Source organism: Kwoniella dejecticola, chromosome 4, assembly GCF_000512565.2.
Source record: "Kwoniella dejecticola CBS 10117 chromosome 4, complete sequence".
In the NCBI taxonomy this organism is placed as follows: Eukaryota; Fungi; Basidiomycota; class Tremellomycetes; order Tremellales; family Cryptococcaceae; genus Kwoniella; species Kwoniella dejecticola.
The window spans coordinates 1971827-1989940 of NC_089304.1; the positions used below are offsets into that span (position 1 = coordinate 1971827).

Consider the following 18114-nt stretch of genomic DNA (forward strand, 5'->3'; position numbering starts at 1 on the left):
AATTTTCACGACAGCTCGAAGACACGCCCAGCAGCTTTAGACGTTTAAGGTTAAGCTAAACCCGAAAATATCGTACCGTCCGTATCGGAAGATTGTTAGTACCGCAACGTACCGTAATCCAGACTTTGGACGCCATCGTTCTGCTCGATAGCCTGTATGGATAAACTGTTGAAAAATTTAGAGCAAATGGAGTTTAATCCATTTACCAGATTACAAGAATTGACGCCATCTTCTTATCGAGGAATTGAGTGGGGTATGATCAGAATATGCAAATCTGCAAATCTGCGCGATGGGAGTTGGACACATACAAGGATATAAAGAACGTGTAGTGTATCGAACGTTCAATTCTTCATCCCCCTCTGCCTTTTCTGTTCCGTGTTGACTGGTCTTGTTGTTCGCTTTTAAGCTGCTGCGATTATTGGAGACGAGATAACATCTTTCATACAGGCTTGACGTAACTTTGCCTGACCATAGAAAAACCTTGGACTCGGTAGAAGCATAGACTGTGACTATCGCAAAGAAAATCACTCAATAGGCAGCTGTTGCCTGATCACGTACACCCAGCCCGACCCGCACAATGGCTTCATCATCTCGACCGATGAGAATCACCATCGACCCCACGCCAACCAACGGAGAAGGCATAAGCAGGATACGGGATGACATCGATAACGCGACATTGTATCCTGCGTCGGGAAGTAACACACCATGGGAAGAGAATCGATTTTCATTCGCTTCTGGACCTTCGACAGCTGTGAATACACCCGCAGGAGAAGATAAACCGTTCTTATTCCCTTCTTCGGCGCCGTTATCGCGAATGACCACTAGAGTATCTGATATCTCGGAGAAGGAGGGTAAAGAGGATTTCGACGATGTTGACGAGTTCAACGAGAAGCCGGAACTACTAGAAGGACAGAAAGATAAGGAGGTAGAACAACCAAGCGGAACTCAAACTCCTCCGGAGAGCTTGGTTGGCGAACTGGAAAGTTACCCGACACCAACTCCCGTGAGACTGTCCAAGTCAAAGCAAATCATCCTGGGTGTAGTCATGATGTCCACTACCTTTGTAGCTGTGAGTCTACTTCTCTCATATTTCAAAGATTGGTCTGGCTGCATGCTGAATTTATTCATGCAATAGTCCGCTACCAGCTCAAGTACTTTGCTTGTCATCCCCAGTATCGCCAAAGATCTAGAAGTGACAGAGCTTCAAGCTCAATGGGTCAGCTCTGCATATGCTTTAGCGAATGGATGCGGTCTACTATTAGCTGGACGAGTAGCCGATCTATATGGAAAGAAATGGCTTTTCCTCATCGGAATGGGACTGTTCGTCGTGTTCAATATCATTTCTGGTGTGATTAGAGTAAGTGTCTTGACCTTCAACGACTGCCGCTGTATACAATTGCTGACACCCATTGATTGCACAGAATTACATCGCTATTTGTGTAGTGAGAGCTTTTGCGGGTTTAGCAATTTCGGTCTCACTACCCGCTGCCTTCGGTATCATCGGTACAACCTACACTGAAGAACCCGGACGAACGATGGCTTTCTCAGCTTTGGCACTGGGTTATCCAGTCGGCGGTGGACCAGGTATGATCTTCGCAGGGGTTGTCGCTGGAGCAAGCAGGTGTGTACATTCACATCCGTCTCTTCCACCTTCCCTCCCCTGTCTGTGGCTGACATACACAACAAACGCACAGTCGATCTTGGCAATTCGTATTCTTCATCCTCGCTGGACTGGCCCTCATCCCCATTGTCGCCGGAGCATTTGTCATCCCTCGGGATCCGCCGAAGATGATCACCACCACGACAAACAGAAGAGTCGACTGGCTAGGTGCTTTCTTGATTACTGCCGGACTGTGCTTGTTTAGTTTCGCAATCACCCAAAGCGGTTTAGTGCAGAATGGTTGGGCTCAACCTTGTATGTTCTTCCATTTACATACACTTGCTATCTTCGCAGATGCTGACAAGTCGTCTTGGCAGACATCGGAGTCTGTCTTGGTCTTTCTGTTGTTCTGTTCCTTGTTTGGGGCTTCTGGGAGAAATGGGTCGTCAAGAACACTTCCATTCCTCCTTTGGTCGACATGTCGATCTTTTCGAGACACGAGTGGAAAGTCACATCGATACTGTGTCTCTCATTCTGCGGATACCTCTCAGTGGCTGTGAGTTTAGTCTTGCATGTATAATGGGCTCCGGAATCCCAGAAACAATCCAAGCTGATCATCCAATCGTCACGAAGGGATGGTTATACCTCGCTGCGATCTGGTATCAGAATCTCAAAGGTGATTCACCCGTCATGAACGCCGTCCACGTAATACCTGCGCCGATCGTCGGTATGATCGCTTGTGTTGTTGTGCCCCTTCTCGCTCCTCGAGTAAAGGCTTCCTACCTTTTGATCATTGGCGGAGTCACGACCTCGATCGCGCAAGTCCTTTTTGCCGTTGCCCCCGTCGATCTGACCTACTGGGCATGCGAGTTCCTCTCGTGCTGTTTTTTGCCTTTCGGGGCTGATTTCACGGTGGGAATTGGGAATGTCTTGATTTCCAACCTTGCCAACGAGTGAGTTTCTCGTTGTCAGTCGTCGAAATGCATCGGAAGGTAATCGCTGATGACCGCCACAAGGGACGAACAAGCATTAGCCGGCGCGCTTTTCCAAACTGCCCTTCAAATCGCTTCGACCGTTGGAGTATGCTGCGCCTCCTTGGTCCAGACGTCCGTCACGAACCAGCATGGCAATTTGGAGAAGGGATTGAAGGATGCGTTCTGGTTGATGGCTGGATTTTCGTGGCTATCGGCGATCATCGCCGCTGTCACTTTGCGAAAAGTGGGGCTCGCGAAAGATATCGGGACCTTGGTGCGAGGCCATGAGCTCGAAAAGGAGAAACGTAGACAAGACCAACAACAAAGCGAACAATAGATCGAAATCGAGAAAGGACAACTCTGCATCAATAACGATAATCAATTATGGCATACGACGATATAGAATATAGAAATTAGACTCTGACCACTCGGACGATGTCAAACGCGGCGATCACCTCCGCTATCAAGGGGCCTTCACAAAGACAGGTGGTAATCTTTCAACAGTGTCTTCTTCTCTTCCTTGGCTACTCTCACGGACAATTCCTCATGTTTCCCAAGACGCTCATACGGACGGACAATGGCTCATAATAATGTTACTTTCCCTTTCATTGTATGTACATTAGCTCATACAACAATTTTGTTATCTCCTCTGTTATCACACCGCATCCAACCTCTTTCATTCAGTAGTCTCCACATTGCCGTCCAGCACAATACGATCTACCCCACTTCTTCCGTAATGACCTCAGTTTCTCCCAGTATATAATCAAGAATGCAAGATGCAAAATAATGTGCGTTTTGCTATTGCTTCCTCCATGAACCATATTGCTTCCTCCATGAAACATCTTCGACTTCGGCGATCGCTCTGTCACAGCTGGCTGTGCAGCTTTGAAGTCATTCTCAGCTGAATCAGATACAATATCTATCGACTCGCAAAATTCAGAACCCCATCTACGGCCACAGAATCCAGAAAACATCGCATCCCGTCAGATCTGCGCAATTAAGCTGGTTGTCGCTTGGTTAGTACCAAAGTGGGGAACCATTTGGGAATCCCGAGTGCTGTAGTTTTTGCTCCAAGCTTTTGTTTCCTGACTCAGTGTTCCTTCGGTTGTGATCGCACAGATCTGTCGAGATACCATCTACGGCCATAGAATCCAGGAAGCACCGGGTCTCGTCAGCTCCCCGTAGTTAAGCTGGATGTCGCTCGGTCAGTACCAAAGTGGGGGACCATCTGGGAATCCCGAGTGCTGTAGTTAGCCATTCATTTTTGCTCTTGGGGTGTCCCCACTGAGAAGAGCGGCAAGAGTCGGTACAAATTGACACCTAGTAGCTTGTCCTCTTTTGATCACCGTTCCTGAGTAAGTGCATTCAAACCATCGATAGGCGCTGAAATCGGGTTTCCAGAAAGATGGTGGACAGCGGTGGTGTGTAGCGGAAAGGCGATCTGCGTAAATCCATCCGAACAAGCAGTAATATTACATACGGACCATATCCACCGACTCGCCAGTGTCTGAGTCGCTCTAGCCAAATATACTGCCTAAGACATCGTCCATACCCTTTCCTTCCAGAGTCTTGCTCTTCTCTATGACAGGCCTTTGTCTATAGGACGAGCCTCCTTTCCCACCTTCGTCTCCACCTGCACCTGCTGCCCCGGAACCATCTGATGTAAGTGCCTTCTTAGCCTTCCTTTTATCCAATACACGAGCCAGCTCAACATTCTTGAGATACTCCGACTGCTCAGCTTTCGATCGCGTTATCTCAGTTCGTAATCGGGCTTGATGTGCTTGTCTTTCGTATGCTACGTATTGCAATTTAAGGTGAAGGTGTCAGTCATGCTTCACATATAGTGAACTCGAGGATACACCTCGGTCGTTGATCGGATGTGCTCATGATCCATGCGACGAGATAGCGACTCACCCATCTGTTCACCCAGCATCTCCCATTTGAACCCGCTCAAATACTTCATCGTCCAAATATCGTCCCTCCACTTATCTCCTTTCTTCCCGCCTATCACCTGCGCATTCAACATGGAGGACACGGTCTTCGCTACTGATTTATCTAAGAACTCGACCCATGCTTCCGAGTAGTTCGCACTTTGGTGTTTTTGCTTTTTCTGACTTGAATTAGGGTTATAGCCAGTCGGAGCTGTGTATGACACATAGTGTTAGTTGATGTATGCTTGCATTCCCACCTAGCTGTTCTGTGATCCCAAGTTAAGGCCACAGACCAACTCACCATCACGACGTTGAGCATAGACTTTGCCTATCTCTCCCCATCGCCCCATCAAATGCCTGACTTTCTGCGGGGTCATCCCAGGTGGTAGTCTCGAAATATAGACTATCCCAGGCGTGACATCTTTGCTCTTCTTCTTCCTCTTCTGGCTTTTCATCGCTTTCTTTTGTCCTTCGTCTTCTTGATCATCTGCATCCTCATCAGCTGGTCTGAGTTTGGAAGAGGAAGAGGAAGATGAGGCTTGATTGCTTTCGTTACCCTCCACTGAGTCTTCCACTTCCGAAGGTCGAGATCGCTTCTTTGATGTTGTGATGGAATCGGACATGTCGGAGCTGCACTATCTGACCTGTGACGCAATCAGAGTGAGATAAGGTGCTTGCGTTGACCAGAATTGACGCAATGCGCTATCTTCGGATCGTCTAATGACAATTTCGAGCACAGACAGGTCTCGAATGGTGTTGCAGAACAACTTTTCAGAGTGGAGGTTCGACCTCGATTAACGGGATCAAAATATCCTTCGAAGCCGTGCCTTGCGGTCTTCGTTGGAGTGGCGGAGTTTGGAGCAAAAATAATCGCCTAGTTCCGGACGATGGACGTGCTCCGTGTATCATGGAAAGGCGCATTTCCAATGCATATGATCCGATCAGCACACGGGCGAAAGCGATAGTCACAACCATGACGCGAATTATCGCTCAACTCTCAAACTGATCTACGTTGCCTTCGATATCCGCTCCCCTCTCGAGCTTATCTCTCACCGGATCCAGGTGCTATGCATCCAAGCAAGATGTTCCGTATACTCAGACAATCGGTCGAAGCCGCATGTTGAGGATCTAGGTGTGATCTTATCACAAGAGGGTATGTCGGATCTCACCCTGGACATCCTATAAATACCGCACAGTGACGGGCAAGGATCGGTTCTATCGTTCACTTCAAGAAGAATACCCATAACTGGTCAGGCTATAGTCTGTCTCTCACAATATGTCTGACAAAGAGGAGGAGAACTCGACTTTGACTTCATCACACAAATGCCAAGGTATGGCCACCGGTCTGGACAAATACTTCCGACAGCTCAGAGCGCCGCCTTCCGGCTACACACAAGATGGCAGCTCGCGTGAACATTGAAATGAGTCTCAGAGGTGAGTTATACCATACAGTACAAGACAAGACAGGTCATCAATTCATTTGCCCTCCTGTAAAATGGAGCACTCATTGTGAAGGTTGTCTATAGCACTGCTATGTCACAACGAAATGCGAGTGAAACCGCTTCCGCGATGAGCAGAACGGAACGATGGGTGATGTCTGACTCGGGCACCCAGCAGGAGACGAGGAAGCCGTCGAAGAAAGGGCCTATCTTCAAATTGGGAGGCGAGCAAAGTGATGACGAGGAATGAGCTCATCGTCTCGGTGACGTGTTGCGTAGTAAACGACAGTGCATGCTGATCGAGACCACAAATGGCGTCATCAATGACGACCTCAGTATTGAGTCGACTATGTGATGCACTGTAGCCTCGTCACTTGCCGCTGAAAGGATATTGCTTCACCCTTTGACAGCACATGACGATTTCTCAATAAAGTATTATTTGTGCTCCACCGCAGCTGCCATCCTTTGAGTCCATCCATGTACAAGCCTCTGACTCGTTTGACTCTGCCATAGTGTCAACAATCCTCTATTGACTCGGTACATCGCATCCATACCATCGGCAGCGATCTCATCACAGCCACTTCCCCCCACCCTTGAAAGATCACCATCTTCTGTCTTCTGCCCTTGCCAGTATCGAGAGCGACCTCAGCCTCATCACTAAGTAAACCAGTACACTCTACACCGAAAGTACCACACTATGCCAGCAAACGAATGGCAGGATGAAATCCCATCCAACGGCAGCTGTTCTAAGTTGCACGATCCCAACGGTGAGACTGGCCTTCAAATGCATTACAAGGCGTCGAGGTGTGCAGGTGATACGGCTGCGTCATCCACGAACAACCCTACCTCCCGGACTAGCGGACAGTCATCGTAAGCCTGCACAGTTACATCGTTGACTTTATAGCGATTCGACAATCGCGCTTTCATCTTGACCTGACCCTGTTGTTAGTGATAGTACGGAGATCATACAGCGCCCAAAATGCCGTAGAGGCTGGCACTCATCTAGGTCAGCGTGTCCGCCCCTCTTGAATTGACGAGGATCCTTATACTTACTCCTGATCTAGGCCATCCGAACAAAATGAGTCCGGAACATTGACAGCGCAGGAAATAACCCAGGCCAAAGAGGAACAAGAAATAAGAAAGTCATTAGAAGAATGGGAAACGATCTACGTGAACAAGTGGCTGAAGGACGTTCAGACCTTTTGTAGCGAGCCCACTGAGGAGCTTGATCTCACGGTTTTTGAAAGGAGACAGCGCGGGCTCCGGGAGATCGGAAGTCTGAGCAGCGAGCTGGTCGGGGTGACTGATCGTGCGGAGTTGTGCCACCATGGCGAACAGCGAAAGTGACAGGTAAACATAGATTACAAGTTCCGGTACAATCTCAATCTGGTTCAAGACGGCTAGGTACAGTAACTGAATTATATCCCGTCTTCGCCATGCAGATGGTACAATGAGTTAGAATTGTCAATAGTCTGTGCTCCCTGGAACGTTATGCTGCCCGGAATACTTATTGTCCGGTCACTTCGCTATCGATCCTCTTGAGGTTCCTCCTGTTTTCTCATACTCAACTCAACGCCAGCCATGAAGCCTTCACTCATTGTGCTGCATGCTTCTGAGCCACATTCCGGCCCATGTGATGGAGAGTCATATGATCCGGCTGATCCGAGCCTGAGCGATGTTCCGATCTCACCGGCACTGCCTATGATCTACCATATGAAGAAAGGACCGCCCTCCATTACGATCACGGGGCCAAGTCGGACTGGGGGATAAGAAGGGAAGGCCGTTCTTCAAACCCTAGTTATCTGATCACGTCCAAAGGTCTAGGGTAGTTCCGAGACCCTCATACTGTCCTTTTGACGCCTGGGAGTCTGTACATCGGACCTTTGTGTATGGCACATGTAGTCTGCGGTTTAGCCGAGTGATGCTTTGTACTGTGCTAGTGAATGAGTTCTATGATACACCTCCGTTACTTACGCTTGCCGCAATGTATGCATATCCCTGATAACCAGGTCGCAGGTTTTTTGTCATAGCAAATATACATTCGAAATGTGCTCCTGTTCACTTCAATTCTGATACTCCGACGAATAGTCTTTTTGTAATGCTATCCTATTATACTTAAAATACCAACCGTCTTTCTCCAATTTTCTCCATAAACAATAAAAATTATATTTCACCTCTTAGCTCCGCGATTCGCGGTTCACGATCCACGACCATACTGCTCAATCTAACCCTTAGTGATGGGTACATCGGTACACTGGAAGTCCAAGGTACTTTCATCCTGCAAGTTCGCGCACAAGTATTTGCCTGAACCGGCCGTACCATTCTTTGGCGCGAGTTCGGTCCCAGTAGCAGTGATATCGACACATTCGGCAGAACATTCAAGGGTGGCGACGGTGTTGTTGGCTACTTTACCGGAGGCTGTTCCGGAAACGTTGATATAGTGTACATCGGAGATAGCGACTAGGGGTTACACAGTATCATAATCAGCATTTGAACAGTCCTCCACTCGTAAATACGATAAAGGAGGAAAGGCTCACGAGTCGAGGGGAAATCTTGGCATTGTTGAGCGGAGGACGAATAACATTGAGTCAAGTAGATAGGGTTATCGACGTCTATCAAAGGTTTCAGTATTTCAGTATAGATCGTACCTGAACCAGCTTGAACATTAGGTAAGACGTGACCCACTGTTGTTTACGAAATCCTGGAAAGTGATATTCTTGACGTATCCACTTCCTCCACCGGAAACACTGTTGGTGTCGTTTGAGCCTCCGAAGACCTTGATTCGAGCACCGTTCTGGGCGTTGGACATGGAGATGTTTCGGACGTAGACATTGGCGACGATATCGGCTGTAATGCGAATTAACCTGATCAGCTCAAAAACACAAATTTGGCGTTAATTCAAGGACAGTCGACTCACTTTCACCTGCATATTGACCCAATGAACCGACTGAGATACCGTGCGAACCGCTACAAGGAGAGCCGGGTTTAGCTCATCGGAACAGGCAAGGGCGATCTAGAATCATAGGGCACTCACTTGCAAACCATGTTCTCGACAGTCATGTAGGTAGAGTTAGGCTTGAAAGAGATGCTAAATAATCGATGTCAGCGCAGCCCCGAGATTTGAATGATGCAAGGAGCTCACCAATCATCGCCATTCTGTACATTGGAGTCTCGGATAGTGACGTAGCTCGATCGGTAGATATCCCATCCATCAGAATTGGCAGCTTCGGCGGACTCGTTTGCGGAGATAGAGTTGATCTGGATGTTGGAGTATGTGACATCGGTCGATTGGTAAACAAAGCTAAATTCGTCCCATTATCCCATTCATCATCAGCATCAGCATCAGCATCATATGAGAGATACGGGGTGTAAAGGAGAACACCTACTTGTGCCAGAAAGGCGAGTTGATGACACTGATGTCATCTACAACAATGTTACTTGCGTTTCCGACGGTCAGAGGGATAGGTCTAGCAAAGACTCTCGAAGATCCTCCTGCAACACCGGCACTTGGATTTTGGGCGTAGTAGTCCCACCAAGCTAAGAAAGGTCAAGCAGCGTCAGCGTTGTCAGAGATCAGACATGTAAACACAAAGGCTACTCACTTTGACCGTTGGCATCGATCGTACCTCCTCCGTGAAGGGTGACACCAGATCCACTGCATCCCTTGTCAGCTTGTACAACGAACACTTACCTAGCTCAAAGCTAGGACTCACCCGAAGAACCAGTATGTGGTGGCATTTTGCTGAAGAGATTTGTCAGTCGAGAGTTATTACATCGTGCTTCGAGTATGCAGAATACTCACGTAGGTTAGGTAGATACTGTTAGGACTCCAGTACTCAATGTCCGGCACATAACTGATTGCACCGGTCAATCTGACTTCAACGTTGGTCAAGTAGGTCTGCAGGACGGTGTTGACGGTGTAGTATCCTGGAAGATTGATCAAGGCTGTCGAACCACAAAGGTTAAAGGCGTAGAGGATATTAGGCCCATCATCTTGGGCACCTCCCATAGGCTAGATATCAGATATGGTCATGAGCACACGTTTGCAGCTTTGGACGGATATCAACCTACCTTGACGGTACAGACTGAGCCATCTACGGTGACATAGGGGTTATCAGAAGTCCATCTCTTTCGGTGAGGGGTAAGAGCCCGCTCGTTGTGGATGTAACCAGTAGCGGCGAGAGCTACATTTGCAGTCGCGAAAGCGGCGAAGAGAGCTGAGAAGACCTTCATTGTGGTGGTTGTTCAACGGTCTGTATAGCTTGAAGGCTGAAGAGGAGGAGAAGGGGATTCTAGCGGTCATGAAAGGCTTCTTATAGCTGGACATCTTGCTCCTCTCTTACTCTTTGTAAACCGTCTAAAAATTGGGATCATGAACTCCTAGCCGGGCCGCTCGGCTCTACTCTGAAGTTAATTAATCTGAGGATTCTCTTGGCTTCCTACTCCTAAAATAGCATCTGCTGAGCTCTGACCTCCACATTTATCGTCATCGATCTCGAATGAGTGATCATGATCAGCTGATGCAGCGATGCATTCAAGCTTAATCGCAAAAGACAGGTGATTCATGTGGTAACTTTTGAGAGTTGTACGTCAGCTCCGTCGATTCCAGCAAGAGGAACCGGACCACCTCCACTCGGAATTGGATCTAAATCCGGGCCTTGACGTTCCGGGCGGGAAGAGGAACAGAATCAGGTGGGGATGACCGCTGCATCTTGCAAGATCCAATTGGGAATCTGGAAAAATGATGAGAGCCACATGAGCTGGTTTCAAACGGACTTATTCGGCATCAACCGCTGTTATGTTTGATGAAATTGCGGAGCACCATACAAGGAAGATGTAAATGGGCAACACAGGTAAATAACGGATAGGATTATAGGTGCGAAGCGGGAATTTCAGGGTAGGCAAGTGGATGTGACGTCGGACCGCTGTCACTGAATCCCCCCATTCCCTTCCCATTGATTCAACGCATCATCACAATTGAAGAAAAAATATCAACTTTCTATACACTTCTTCTCTTCACAAATTAACTATATCTCCAACTGTATCTATATCAATCAATCTGTAGGTGTACAACATCGCTCTACCGATGCCAAGAAGCTGACGAACTCCAAACATAGACATATAAAACGCAATAATGTCTGGAAAAGGTGCTCTTTCTATCGTCCCCGTAAGTCAGCGAACGTGGCTGAATTCGTCTATCTGTCGACCTGGATCACATTTGGCCCCAAAGATTCAAGTGCTCATATGTCGCGTCTCAATAGGCCGGTGTCCTCTCCGGTGATGACACCCGAAAGCTCTTCGACTATGCTCGAGAGAACAAAGTGAGTCTTATTTCCCGTCGTTTTTCCCATCCCAGTCTTCTACCACGCAAGACGGAACACATTGTTCCGCATCAATCGTCTCCAGCCACTCGAGTGCTAGCTGCATGCTGACCTGTCTTCGGTATCTAGTTCGCTATCCCTGTACGTACAGCGCTCAACGCTGGCTCTCACAGCTTAAAAGAAAAATGAGCTGACCGTTTTATTCCATGGGATTCTGTGATATCATAGGCTATCGTAAGTGGACTCAAAAACCTTAGATCTCGCTTAGATATGAATCACCCTATGAGCCCATGCTGATTTGACTTTTTTATGTCCACTTTTTAGAACGTAACTTCCTCCTCCACTGTAAACGCTTCCCTCGAAGCCGCTAAGGCTGTCAACTCCCCAATCATCCTCCAAATTTCTCAAGGTGGTGCTGCCTTCTTCGCTGGTAAATCCGTACCTAACGGTAACCAAGAAGCTTCCATCGCTGGTGCCGTAGCTGCTGCTCACTTCATCAGAGCCGTCGCTCCATCTTACGGCATGTAAGTGACAACTGCCGCAACCCTAAAAACGAAAACTCCTGAATTCGCCAAAATCATCGAAATACTGACGTGTGTTTCTTCTATTTTTCACACGAAATTATAGTCCCGTCGTTCTCCACACCGACCACTGTGCCAAGAAACTTCTCCCATGGTTCGACGGTATGCTTGATGCCGACGAGGCCTACTACAAGGAACATGGTATCCCTCTTTTCTCGTAAGTCATTTATCCTCGAAACTCATACCACGCTACAGCGGTGTACATGCGCTAATATGGGCACTGGACTCGCAGTTCCCACATGTTGGACTTGTCCGAGGAGCCCAAGGAGGAGAACATCAAGGACTGTGTCTTCTACTTCAAGCGAATGGCCAAGATGAACCAATGGCTCGAGATGGAGATCGGTATCACCGGTGGTGAGGAAGACGGTGTCGACAACACCTCCGTCGACAACAACTCCCTTTACACTCAACCAGAGGACATCTGGGATGTCTACTCTGCCCTCGCTGCTATCTCCCCCAACTTCTCCATCGCCGCCGGTTTCGGTAACGTCCACGGTGTCTACAAGCCCGGAAACGTCAAGCTTAGACCTGAACTCCTCGGTAAACACCAAGCTTACGCCGCTGAGCAACTCAAGGGTGAGAAGGGTGAGAAGCCTTTGTGAGTTGCCGGTTTCTTTTTCTCTCACGATAGTGTATGTTTTCCTCCTCCCCCCCACGCTACCCAAATAGACAGTGCCCTGATCTCCTTCAATGAGATACTGAGGCGATCCGGTCAGCGAAGAACAACGCCTTTACATCACATTTAGAGCTTATTTCCTCTTACCCTTCAATGTCGGTGCGCGAGAGTGCACCGAGTGCTCAACGTTTCCTACTGGCTCCTTTTGAGCGGTGTTAGCAGGGTACGGGTCGTGGGGAAACGAGTGTCATATTGATGTCACATCCACATCTCTCTTCCAGAAATCTTTTCTTGTGGAGATGTTGTCGGGATCATGTGCTAACCATGTTCGTGACACTCTTACAGGTACCTCGTCTTCCACGGTGGATCCGGATCTACCAAGGACGAAATCAAGACCGCCGTCGTCAACGGTGTGGTCAAGATGAACGTCGATACCGATATTCAATTCGCCTACCTTTCCGGTGTTAGAGACTTCGTCCTTAAGAAGGCTGACTACCTCAAGACCCAAGTCGGAAACCCCGAGGGACCCGACAAGCCCAACAAGAAGCAATACGACCCCCGAGTCTGGGTCCGGGAAGGTGAGAAGACCATGGTTGAGCGAGTCAAGGAAGCATGTATCGATCTTGGAAACGAGAACCGAGCTTAATTTATCTATGATACTTTGTCAGAGATGAGATGTGATGCTAGTTAGTGCAGGGGAATACTGTAGCTTGATTTAGTTATTTTGTAGTTTTGATGAAGCAGAGCAGAACAAAGTAAGAAGCAAGTATGAGAAGTCAATGCATAGATAACCCGTTTGACCGAGAGCAAGTGCAGCTGCGAGTGCAGACTCAAGTACAAATGTAATGCAATGCAATTTTCCGAGCATGATAGTACAACAAGTATATAAGATCAGGATAAGACACCTTTATCAGACTGAACTGTTGTCGCATCTCGATCAGATTTGTTCGTCTTGGTCTACAGGCGGTAATCCATCAAGCCATCGTTTGGCATCATCGCCTTTGCGTTTCGCCTGAGCTTGGAGAAACAACCTATGATCCGCTGACGATATATCTCCGAATAGCGATTTTGGTGGTGTACCCTGTTTCGCAATAAGCGAAATCGGTATATCATTCCTGTCCTTGACGTTGGGGAGAGGTTCGCCTAGATCTTTGCCATTATTCGTCTTTTTGAGCAATTCCAGTATATCCAGCGATTCGCCAGGCGGGATGATGTGCGGGTGAGAAGGGGTCTGACAAGTGAGAAACACCTCTTTTCTCAGGACCTTATCTATATCCACCGCGGAGAAGAAGGAGATGCCTTGGGGCATATCGTCCATTCCTAAATTATAGCAGAACAAAGCCCTCGTCCATGCATTGGCAATTTGCAGAGCCAATGCTAATCTGTATTTATCTTCTTCCGCTGACAAGTAACGCACTTCGTCGTGTACACTGATCAAATACCTGGCCTTGATATTGTAAGTCTTGATCAAGTACTCCATAGAGACAATGAGGAGATGCAGATAATCGACCCCTGAAGACTGGACTACCCAATTGACTCTTGATGGTAAATAACTCGTAGTGCCTCCTTCGAGATAAGACTTCCTCAGTGCCTTGGTGATTCCACAGCCCAGTGCCGGGGTTGTCGGTCGCTCGCTCAAAGCGATGCTTTCTAGCGTGTTGAAAAGGTACGATTCCGATCCACCATGCCATATCGAGGGTACACTCGCCGGAGGTAAATTCTTATTTCGGAGCGATTTTGAGCCTTTCGTAGCTTTATACAAATTGTCCGCCAATTTTCCAGCTGATTCTTTAGTCAAGCTCGAATCGCCTTGTAAGAGAAGTTGGACGGCATGTTTCTTGCCTGCACCGTAAATTCGCGAATAATTGAATACTTTAGCTGCGTCCCTGGAGATCCCAAGGATAGAAGCAGTTTTCGAATGCAAATCCGTTCCTGCCGATTTAGTCCCTTCTAAAGTCATCCATCCAATAGCGGTTGATCCATGGATTCCGAATTGACTATCTCCCATGACGCTCGAGATCCACAATTCCTCACTATCCACGTCGGCCCCGACAATCGCGTAGCCTGGAGGTGCACGGACCATAGCTTTCAACTCGGATCCAACCCGGTTCTTCTTGGCGTTGGAGGCAGTGAGCCAAGTACCCTCAACAGCACGGCGGGTGACAGTGCCCATAGTGATGACTTGAGGCAGGATCATTCCCTGTGTCTTTTCTGGGGTATTGTAAACTACCATCTGGTCCATTATCCTTTCTCTCGAGCTGATCCAATAACTGCAGAACGCATTCATGTTGGTAGCGTCCGCAGCAGCTTTGGCAGCTACATCATCTTTTCCGGATTCAGCAGCTTCGGAGGCCAATTCACCACTTTCAATAGACTTGACGAAATTTTTCGATAGAGGATTTCCGACGTTTTTACCTTCGCCGTCTTTATGCGGTAATTTGAAATAGTAATTCTCCTTATCTTCCGCAAATAAAGCGTCGGGTCCGCCTTTCTCGAACTTGACTCTACCTCCTCTAGATTCGACGAAGTCTGCGGTGGCGGATTCGACGATAGATCTAGGTACACGGTAGAGCCATCTGTGAGTCCGACTGTGCACCAGAGGGTAGCCTTGCCATTGCAAACGTAAAAGAAGGGGCGCGACCGTTTTCTTGAACGTCAAATCTAATTCGCCAGCTGGGATACGCGATGGAGGTCCGGTGAGATCCCAGTACCATTTGGGCCAAGTGCCCAAATTAGGCTTCGTCGACTTGGCCTTTTTCGTCTTGGGGGAAGGTGGAGGAGCAGGTGATGTGTCGCTTGATGGGGAGGTGGTCGCCTCGGAACGCGGCCTCTCTGTAATTAGCCAAAGTAACAGTTAGTCAGACATGATACGTTGCGATTCGCACAGCTCACCCTCAGGCACTGGGGTCCAGTCCAGTTGCTGAGCCCAGATGTCATCCTTGCCCAACTTCTCTAGATCCTTCGCGCATTCCCAAAGTTTCTTCTGGACTCCCGTTAGATCCGTTTGAGTAACTTTAGCCAGCAACTCCGGATATGCGCTGGTCAATTCTCCTTTTCTCAACATCGATCTTATACCTGATCCAACCAATTTAGTTTTCTTGACATCCTTTCCAATCCTGAAAAACGAGTAATGCTCCTCCAACGGTTCTAACAGCTTGTCTTTCTTCGGTTTCAGCTCTACGGGTTCGCCATGTGAATCTATATACTCCGAAGAAGACGCATGAGGCACCAGGAGACACCAGTGATGGTCGGCTAGATATGCCACCGGATGACCCTTATATGACAAGCGGAGGAATAGAGGTAACAAGTATCGCTGAGTGTGTGCAGAGATGATATATGACGGGTCTTTCCTCAGGTCGGATAGCCATTTTGGCAGAGTCTTCACTTCGGTAGCAGGTGGAGTCTTGATGTCGATACTCGTGTCTGTCGTGCTTGCGGCGACGCTTGATGCGTCTTCTTCCTGGACACCCGTCCCGTCCGATTCAGGGGCATCAGCCCATCGCGCGGTCTTAGGTGACCAATCTAACTGCTCAATCCATGGATCACCCTCTTTCATACCCTCCTTCCTTGTTTTCTCAGCCAAGACCCTCAAGGCTCTCTTCACCCCTTGATCCATTTCCTTATATGTTGATTCGGCATTCTTGAGGTATTCTTCCCAGTGTTGATCAACAGGCAAGAACGAATTTCCCATAGAAAGGACACCCGAAAAGCTCGCTGGGTGGGGACAAGAATCCAAGAATAGCGGTAATACTTTTTCATATACCTTGTGAGTGATATGCACGTCCCCAGCACAGTATGTCAATAGTTCGTGCAATTCATTCCGAAGTTGAGAAGCATGTTTGATACTTTCATCTGCGAATCGATTCCTGATAGACTTGTCGACCGGTATACCGCAATGTAGGAAGGCTACCTCTGCTAAGGAGTTAACTGAGGTCACGTCTTCCCATTTCTTTGCACTTGCACCTTCAGCATCGGATGCTTCATCGCCACCCCAATCTTGAAGTCCTTGCAAGAATTCCAGATCGTTGTTCTCCTCCGCAATCTCCCTGAAAGCATCTTGACTCTCCTGTTCTCTAAGCATTTTGGCCTTCTTGTTCTTTCGATGAGCCATCCACGCTGGTCTTTGTACAGAAGTAATCCCTCGTGTGGCCACATGTAGGGACAGGGTATCAATCCATCTTGTAGACGTACGTTCTAAATCATATTCCTCTTTGACCCTTGCTCGATCATATCCCACGTTGTGGCCTATGACAATCCTCGGCTTGGATCCCTTGAACAACGGTATGAGCTCATGAGGATGATGCAAGGGCGCACTGGTGTCCCACGCTTCTGGCTCAGGATGCGGTGTTGCGGGTGGTTCTTCGAAGATCGTAGGGGATAACCATGAGTACCAAGCATTCGGAGTAACGGCAGTAGCCATCACTGGAAACGGCGATAACTTGTAGAGAGTCTCAACATCGAAAGATACTAAACTCTCCTCTCCTAAATCATCAACCGGTTCCATCCGTCCATCCGCATGATATTTAGTCCATCCGGATCTACTCAGTTCCCACTTAGTGGGCATCTTCGGTAAAGTTGACCGCATGAATTCCTTTGCCAACGAGAGGTAAGGTTCAGCGGTCTGATGACCCAGATTGTAGAAGTGGTCTCGGATATTAGTGCCTTGTAGGGGCGGCATATCGAAATTGATCTCTGGTAATACCGCAGCACCGTCCGGATATAAGTTGTTCGCGCTCAGATGATTTAGCGATATGTCCAAGAGATCTCGAGGAGGTTTAGCAAGCGGTTTACCAGGGAACAGCTGAGAGTGGAGGGACGGAGAAAGCATTTGAACGCCGACTGGGTTACGTCGTAAAGCTATATGATCAAGCACAGATAAAACGGCTCAGCGAGTGCGTTGAAGCAAGTTGTCCAAGGCGTAAACTTACCGCTTGGAGCTTCCTCGTGGAATGCATCGGGGTACTCATCGCGCAAGTCAGTCTGATCTATAGCTTTCTCCTTGCCCTTCCTCGTTGGCGGTGTGACGACTTTCACGTCCTCAGCAGAGTTCGCCTTGGCCTTGGCTGTCGATGTCGATGTCGACGCTTCAGGAGGGTTACTTGAAGCTTTCGAATCCTGCTCGAGTCTTCCGAATGAAGCCGCATTAGAAAGACTGGGTAAGTTGCTCTTCCGTAGACCCTCTGCGACGTTCAGTAGACATAGATTTCTTGATCAGCATATAAAGGCAACGAGGATTAAATATGGCGACTCACGAGGGCTACTTCGTTTGATCTTCCGCTGTTCCGCCAAAGCCTCTTTATAATCCTCATAATCTGCTCTTCTCGTCCCTCCATAACTCCCATAATCTAGTTCCAGATCATCTTCCACATCGACTCGTCTGGCAGCGTTTGCTGGCTTTCTGGTGCATGAGGATTGGCTGATCGATCGGTTTATTGTACAGAGGTCAGGTCGACATCGGATTTGAGCTGGACGCGTCAATCGAGAGACATCGAAAGCTCTTCGCATAGCTACGCACGACTCCCAAGCTGTACAGCTACTGCTTTTCTGAGTCCGAGCGGATTCCAGAGCAGCGACAGCAGATACAAGAAGAAGAATCGACGAATATGAAACTATTCACAAGTGAACGAATCGAGAAGAATATGGATGTAACGT

At 48.2% G+C, this 18114-nt stretch overlaps 5 protein-coding genes and 1 non-coding gene across 6 annotated transcripts; 3 read left to right on the forward strand and 3 right to left on the reverse strand.

The window, feature by feature from the left end:
- Nucleotides 1-577: 577 nt before the first annotated feature.
- I303_103998 (uncharacterized protein) lies at nt 578-2911 on the forward strand (the record flags this gene model as incomplete). The annotated part of the gene is made up of 7 exons (XM_018407327.1): nt 578-1069; nt 1136-1357; nt 1422-1621; nt 1695-1915; nt 1978-2156; nt 2234-2553; nt 2617-2911. 7 exons carry the CDS (start codon nt 578-580, stop codon nt 2909-2911), a joined length of 1929 nt encoding a protein of 642 aa, XP_018264135.1.
- Nucleotides 2912-3711: 800 nt separating this feature from the next.
- I303_103999 lies at nt 3712-3826 on the forward strand. Its single transcript, XR_001936502.2, has one exon. It is a non-coding gene; the product is annotated as a 5S ribosomal RNA (ribosomal RNA).
- A 265-nt stretch (nt 3827-4091) lies between these two features.
- On the reverse strand, nt 4092-5128 carry I303_104000 (uncharacterized protein; the record flags this gene model as incomplete). Its single annotated transcript, XM_018407328.1, has 3 exons — nt 4092-4369; nt 4489-4716; nt 4807-5128. 3 exons carry the CDS (start codon nt 5126-5128, stop codon nt 4092-4094), a joined length of 828 nt encoding a protein of 275 aa, XP_018264136.1.
- Nucleotides 5129-8168: 3040 nt separating this feature from the next.
- Nucleotides 8169-10177, reverse strand: I303_104001 (uncharacterized protein; the record flags this gene model as incomplete). The annotated part of the gene is made up of 11 exons (XM_018407329.1): nt 8169-8404; nt 8482-8556; nt 8630-8791; nt 8862-8911; nt 8979-9032; nt 9087-9245; nt 9331-9481; nt 9547-9599; nt 9658-9686; nt 9747-9956; nt 10016-10177. 11 exons carry the CDS (start codon nt 10175-10177, stop codon nt 8169-8171), a joined length of 1341 nt encoding a protein of 446 aa, XP_018264137.1.
- Nucleotides 10178-11078: 901 nt separating this feature from the next.
- On the forward strand, nt 11079-13108 carry I303_104002 (fructose-bisphosphate aldolase 1; the record flags this gene model as incomplete). Its single annotated transcript, XM_065968890.1, has 6 exons — nt 11079-11111; nt 11206-11265; nt 11590-11789; nt 11893-12003; nt 12079-12444; nt 12808-13108. The coding sequence occupies 6 exons, from the start codon at nt 11079-11081 to the stop codon at nt 13106-13108; spliced, it is 1071 nt and encodes a 356-aa protein (XP_065824962.1).
- Nucleotides 13109-13399: 291 nt separating this feature from the next.
- Nucleotides 13400-17967, reverse strand: I303_104003 (uncharacterized protein; the record flags this gene model as incomplete). The annotated part of the gene is made up of 4 exons (XM_018407331.1): nt 13400-15294; nt 15355-17319; nt 17391-17642; nt 17715-17967. 4 exons carry the CDS (start codon nt 17965-17967, stop codon nt 13400-13402), a joined length of 4365 nt encoding a protein of 1454 aa, XP_018264139.1.
- Nucleotides 17968-18114: the final 147 nt, after the last annotated feature.